The sequence below is a fragment of the Salvia hispanica genome, unplaced genomic scaffold (assembly GCF_023119035.1).
Source record: "Salvia hispanica cultivar TCC Black 2014 unplaced genomic scaffold, UniMelb_Shisp_WGS_1.0 HiC_scaffold_217, whole genome shotgun sequence".
In the NCBI taxonomy this organism is placed as follows: Eukaryota; Viridiplantae; Streptophyta; class Magnoliopsida; order Lamiales; family Lamiaceae; genus Salvia; species Salvia hispanica.
In genome coordinates, this window is record NW_025951934.1 from 1 (window position 1) to 7,000 (window position 7,000).

The 7,000-nt window shown below is 39.3% G+C and overlaps 1 protein-coding gene across 1 annotated transcript; it reads right to left on the reverse strand.

Moving 5' to 3' along the window:
• Window positions 1-3,125: 3,125 nt before the first annotated feature.
• On the reverse strand, window positions 3,126-4,722 carry LOC125198725. Its single transcript, XM_048097019.1, has one exon. The coding sequence runs from the start codon at window positions 4,518-4,520 to the stop codon at window positions 3,345-3,347; it is 1,176 nt and encodes a 391-aa protein (XP_047952976.1). The 5' UTR covers window positions 4,521-4,722; the 3' UTR covers window positions 3,126-3,344.
• Between the last annotated feature and the right edge of the window lie 2,278 nt (window positions 4,723-7,000).

Here is a 7,000-nt window from a genome sequence, read left to right on the forward strand (position 1 = left end):
AGAGTTTTTGTTAATTCATTTTAAGATGTGGTTGTTAGCCGTTGTGATCAATTATCCCTTATAAATAATTGTTACTACTATGATATGTTTATCTATCGAGACATATTGTAAACCATTTTTCTAAATTAACATTCCCCTGACAAAAATTGATAACACAATGCGTGTTTTGAGAAATCTTGCAAGTGTTATATACTCAAACTTTAGAGCATCCGCAATGGTCGGCTAGCGACGAGGCCCGATCGGCCAGCGCCGATTTTCAGATTTTTTTTTTTTTTAAATCATATATAAACGCGATTTTCGTTTCATTTTCATTTGCACCACTTGTTTTAACGAGTTTTCTCTCTCTCTAACTTTCTGTTCAAGAGCATCATCGAGCGATGGATCACGCGGGTGGTAGCGGTAGCGGTAGTGGTGGGGATCCTGAGGAGTACGAACGGAGGATGAACGAGGCTATGGAGGCCTACATGAACCGCGGGATGGAGCGGTACATGCGTATGGTGGAACAGCAGGCGATACCTCGCCCTCCACGAGTTGTCCACCACCGAGCAGTGATTGATCGGGATCACGTAGCTGCACATCAGCGGCTGTACGAGGACTACTTTGCAGAGTACCCGCGGTTTCCCGCCAACATGTTCCGGCGGCGTTTCAGAATGCGCAGGGAGTTGTTTATGCGCATCGTTAGGGCATTGGAGCGTCAATATATGTGTTTCCGCTTCAGGCACGATGCGGCTGGCAGACCCGCGAAGCCCTACTCCCGAAGATTATCAGAATTTGATGCAGATGCACGGGGAGAAGCTGGTTCCCACAGGATGTTAGGCGGCATAGGCATGCATTGGGAGTGGAAGAACTATCTATCTGGAAGGGGGCCTACACGGCCGGCTACAAGTCGAAGAACCCCGATAATCCTCGAGGCCGTAGCTGATTAACTGGATCGGCATGCGTATTTTGGGGTAGCCGGGTCGAACCACGACCTCAACGTTGGTGTGCTCGTCTCCCTTCTTCAACGAGAAGTGTGCCAGGGTATCGGTCCGGCCGTCTCGTTTGTGGCCAACGGCAACCGGCATGATATGAACTACTACTTGGCGGATGGTATATACCCTTTTTCGGTGGCCGGTCTTTGTGAAGACGATCCGACAAACAAGTGATGAAAAGAAGCTGCCTACTTTGCGACCAGCAGCCGAGTCGGCGCGCAAGAGGAAAAAAGGGACGTGAAGCGCGCATTTGGTGTGCTCCGGTCTCGATGGGCGGCAATCAAGGGCCCAACGCGTTTGTGGGATGTCGGATGCGTTTACGAGATAATGTACGCCTGCATTATTCTGCACAACATGATCGTCGAAGGCGAAGGCGTACAAGCTGGCTAGTTGGGCCGATTGACGATGAGCCGGTCCAAGCCACGGAACGGCCACCCCTAGTGTACGACGTGGGGTACCTCTCGATGAAGCCGGCCGACTCAAGGAATTTGCCAACATGCGCCAAGTGGATGCTCATATTCAACTCCAAAAGGATATAATTGAAGAGTTGTGGGCACGGAGGACTGCACGACGATAGTTTTTTTTTCTTTATTATGCATGTACTTTTTTTTTATCTATGTAACTTTTTTAAATGCAATTAATGAATTTTCCCGTACACGTGTCTAAATTTAATTCCGTATTTTAATCGTAATTTTAATTCGTAAATGTAGTATATTTTGAATTGTTTTTATTGCGGGTGGCCTATGGCTGGCCTAAATCTGACGTGGTAGGTGGATTTTTTAGTGTTGCTAACGTGGCAGGGGAGAGAATGGTTGGCCTATTGCTGGCCTATGGCTGGCCTAAGCACCATTGCGGAGGTTAACCGATGGATATAATCAGCCTGTCACCAATATGAAGTATATGGTGATTAAGATTAATTCATACTAGTATTTAGTCTCTCGGGTTATAATCAGAGGCGGACCTATGTAGGGGCTTGGGTCCCATAGAACCCCCATAACTTCCCGGTATTAATACAATATATATGTACAATTAAATCAGTTAGTCAGCAGCGCAAGTGGCAATTAACTTGGTATTAGAACCTCCTTGCCCCGAGTTCAATTCCTACTAAAACTCAATCTGGATTTTATTATTCAATATGTGTATTTTTCAACAACTATTATACAAAAAAATATAATGCGTACATTTTTTTTATAATACTATATCTTTGCCACGTAAATGAAAGGTGGTTAATACAACGAAAACATGTGTATTGTATTATTAATCGATTATGAATCGTCTTAAATAAAGCTCTAAAATCGTACTTCCTCCGTCCATGAAAAATATGACACATTAATTAGATACTATCATGTTGTTTTCGTTAATCCAACATGGAAAAGTTTCCTTTTGTATATGTGCTCTATTTTTCGTGGACAACTAAAAATGACAAATGTGCTTTATTTTTCGTTGACAAAAGGAGTACTAAATTTTATACAACACAAAAAATTTCATGTTTATACTCCATTAATTTTTTTATTTCAGAATTTTCTATATTTGATGTGTACAAATTATAAACTACTCCCTCCGTCCCACATAATTTGGGGCACTTTGACCCGACACGGATTTTAAGAAATCTAATGGAAAGTGAGTTGAAAAAGTTGGTGGGATGTGGGTCATACTTTTAAAGTACTCCATTAGATTTATAATAAATGTGAGTAGGAATGAGTTAGTGAAATATGAGGTCCATTATCAAAAATGATAAAAAGTGAAGTGTGTCAAATTATGTAGGACGGCCCAAAATGCAATACTGGGTCAAATTATGTGGGACGGATAGAATAACATTTTTCTAACATCACAACTATTTTTGACTATAGTAAATTAGACCCTCCAATATCAAAATCTTGCGTCTGCCACTGGTTATAACATGATACTATTGCTTACACCAGATGCTAGTTCTTAATCATCTTCGTGCACTTCCATAGACCATAATGTATTAAAGTCTGAAAATTTGTCCACCCAATTACATCAGTGCACTATTATAATTATCCGTGCTATCGCAAAATGTATTTACTATACGCAAAAATAGAAATCTATACAAGAAATTTAACAAAACAACTTTTACATGTAAAGACAAAGAAATGAACTAATAATGTACTAGTACATGTTACATGATCAGTCTGTAAAAAATACTTGGATACTGTGTATTCCTCTTTAATCCAGTGCATTTCAAAGATACATATAAACTTTCACTGTTATCTTTTACTTTTAATCTAACCTTTTCCGATTTCCTAAACCAAAGGCTTCGTACCCTTTCTCAAAAATAGAAAAAGAGTTTCGCAAACACGAGACTTTGAACTACTGAAAAAACAAAAGCGCTTCGAACGAATCTCCCAAAAACTAGGTCAATAATGACGACGACGACAAGTTGACCGCCTCCGCCAGCTTTCCCAACCTCCGCAGCACCTCCGGCGACACCTTCTTCTTCTCCTTCTTCTCCTCTTGCCGGAAATCAATCCCCAACGCCTCCGCCACCTCTTCGGAGCTCCAACCCGCTTTCCGGAGCGTATCCGAATACCGATCCACTTTTAACAGCAACGCGTCAAGCACTGATTGGCTGTCGAGCATCACCATCTCCCCGTCCACAAAGAAGCCAGATGCCGACACGTGGACGATCTCCGCAACGTCCGATTCGGCCCACCCGCTCCTCCTCAGAACCGACCCGACTTGCTCCACGTACTCACCCACCCAATCCGGCATCTCCGATCTCGGCAGCATTGTTTCCGAAGAAGACGACGACGACGAATTCGAATCCCTCCGCCGCCGGTCCACCGCCGCCTCGCTCCAGAACTCCACCCACCGCGGCGCCGCCCCCCCGCCGTCGAGGCTCCTCCGCGACGAATCGGTTATTGAAGACGACGAGATTAACGACGCCGCGGATCTCTCGCTGATCGATCGCTGGATTTTGGGGGAGGCGCTCTGCCGCTCGAAGAAATCGGCCAAATCGAAGCCGCAGCAGAAAATCCGATTCTCGTCGACGTAGAAGACAGGGTTTCCGGCGAGGCAGGGATTGCAAGGGATATAGCAGTGGTCGAAAACGGGTATCAAAAGCGGGGCTCTCTTGAGAGCGTTTCTCCCGAACTTGATCGCCTTTTCCGGGTCGGCCGGGCGCGGGCCCCACGCCTTCGACCACAGCGCATTGCGGGCTATGTGGAAGGAGACGGATGCGATGGGGAGATCAATCGCGGCGCGGAGGTGGAGCCGAGCCGATCGCCAGTCGGGGAAGCCGGCGCCGGATGGAAAGCCGCACGCCAGGATGGCTTTCAAATCCGGCGGGAAGGCGAAGCCGAATTCGGCTTCGGCTTGGGCTAACTCGGATTCCGTTAGCCCGGGCTGGATATTTACCCCCGAGTTTTTTAATTGGGATATTACCTTGTCGGCGAGGGAAGCGAAGGAGAGGAGGCTGCTGCACGGCGCGGAAGGAGCGGCGGCGGCGGCTGCGCGGGCTGAGAGGCGGCGGAGCCCGGCCACGTGGGACGGGTTCAGGCTCGTCATCCTCCGATCCACGTCGACCATAATTGTTCTTGTAATTCTTTCTTTATTAGAACCAACTGTGCTGCTTCTGCTGCCAAATTTTGATGTGAATTGTGGTTTACAAAGAATGATGGATTGTCTGGTTAGGCTGTGGGAGAATTGAGTGAGTATAAAGAAAGGTGAGAATTTATAGAAAGTAGACCCACTGCTCAGATTTAAATGTGCTACCTTAATTTCTCCCAAATGAAAACACAATGCAACCTTATTCTATTGTTTTATTTGAATTTTTTTAAAGAAAGAGATGGGCTGTTCTCTTTGCATTTTTCCATGTACTTAATTACAAAGGTCAGAAGAATTAATGGCGGTGGCAGATAAATATTGTTGATTTAGTTTTCAATTTGAAGATGGGTTCAACGGTAATAAACAGGTTAAAAGGTTTTTTCCTACCGGGCCAGAGCTAGATGCCAATAATTTGGCCGCCCATAATTAATTTTCACGGGATTATTGACACTCTATTTTGTTTAGGTACTTCCCAATTATAGTGTAGAATTGCATTTAGCTAATTCCCGATTATATAAACTAATAGTAATAAACAATACCCTATGTGAACATTATCCTCTCAATTGTCTCATAATTTATGAGTTTTTGGCAAGCGAACGAACAATATCATGTGACAAAATATTTAACTATTTAAATGACACTATTTTATACATCCAGTTAATTGTGTTTTTATATAGAGTGAACTGCAAAAATAGTCCATGTACTATGTGTTTATCTCGCCAATGAATCTTGGACTTTAAAAATATCCCCAGACAACCCTGGACTAAGCGATTATCTCGAAAATGGTCCTTTTTCACTCTTTCGTGACGAAAATACCCTTTTGGGAGGTTTTGGAGGTTTTGAGCAATTTGGTCTTTTTACATTTTAAATCTAATATTATTTCACTGATGTACTAAATCTGATATTATTTAAAAATTATCATTCTTCTTCCCTCTTGACATCCTTCACTTTGTTTCTTTATTTCAATATTAGCTTTAATTTTATAAAATTAAATTTTAAATTTCAATTTTTAAATATCAATAAAAAATTTAATTATTAAAATTACAGTATTAAATAACATATTAATAGTTTTAATCAATATTTGAAAGTGTCTAATATTTAATAAATGAAGTACGACGACACCTTAGTTTTAATCATAAATAGATCATATAACACGATTTATTCCGAAATAAATATGCATCTAATGTAAGACTAATATAATTTTCGTTTATTAATTTGAAAACAATCAAAATTAACTAGAAAATTTCAACAAAAAATCTCCTATATCAAATTTTTAGTATTATCAAATTTTTAGTCAACTTCATAATATTTTTAGTCAAATTCTCCTATACATTTTATTTTGGAATAAATCGTGTTATATGATCTATTTATGATTAAAACTATTTAATATTGATTAAAACTAAGGCGTCGTCGTACCTTATTGATTAAATATTAGACACTATCAAATATTGATTAAAACTATTAATTTGTTATTTAATACTGTAATTTTAATAATTAAAAAAAAATATTGATATTTAAAAATTGAATTTAGAATTTAATTTTATAAAATTAAATCTAATATTGATTAAAGAAACAAAGTGAAGGATGACAAAAGGGAAGAAGAATGATAATTTTGAAATAATATCAGATTTACTACATCACTAAAATAATATCAGATTTAAAATGTAAAAAGACCAAATTGCCCAAACCCCCCAAAACCTCCCAAAAGAGTATTTTCGTCACGAAACAGTGAAAAAAGACCATTTTCGAGATAAACGCTTAGTCCAGGGTTGTCTGGGGATATTTTTATAGTCCAGGGTTCATTGGCGAGATAAACGCATAGTACATGGACTATTTTTGTAGTTCACTCTTTTATATATCGATGAATGATTAAATTTTTTTCTATGAAACAATTGAGAAAAATGTCAAGATATAATTGACTATTTTTTAAAGTTGCGGGATAGACCAAAATTTGACCAAACTTTATGATTTTTATTTATTTTTCATTATAAAGTGTTATTGAAATATAGAATTTCACAAAAATTATAAATTTCAAAATTCAATTTATTATTCTATCTATTTATTTAAAATTAGAAAAATAGAAAATTAAACTTTCATTTTTAAATATAAATTTATGCTATTTTCAGGATTTTCTCGTGAAAAAGATGGAAATCAGAGCAATGTCTCCTTTCCTATGAGGGAAGAAATAGATAATGAAATGCAAAGAATATGATAACAATTGAGGTAATTTCAGTAAATTATGTGTATATTTTATACATTGCGAAACAGAAACAGATACATACGCATAATTTGTCTTCAACTGTGCTCAATATATGTAAGAAAAAAGATTGCTACTATCATGTAACCTTTTCAAATGCAAACATATACTGTACGATTACTGTTCAATCTTATCTGTTTTTAATTTAAAGCGTGATCAAGAATAAAAAAATGTTGATTGAAAATTTATTGACTTTTGACTCTAT

Coding starts and splice junctions, on each gene's coding strand:
- LOC125198725 (XM_048097019.1), bottom strand. CDS start 4,520: ATGGTCGACGTGGATCGGAGGATGACGAGCCTGAACCCGTCCCACGTG.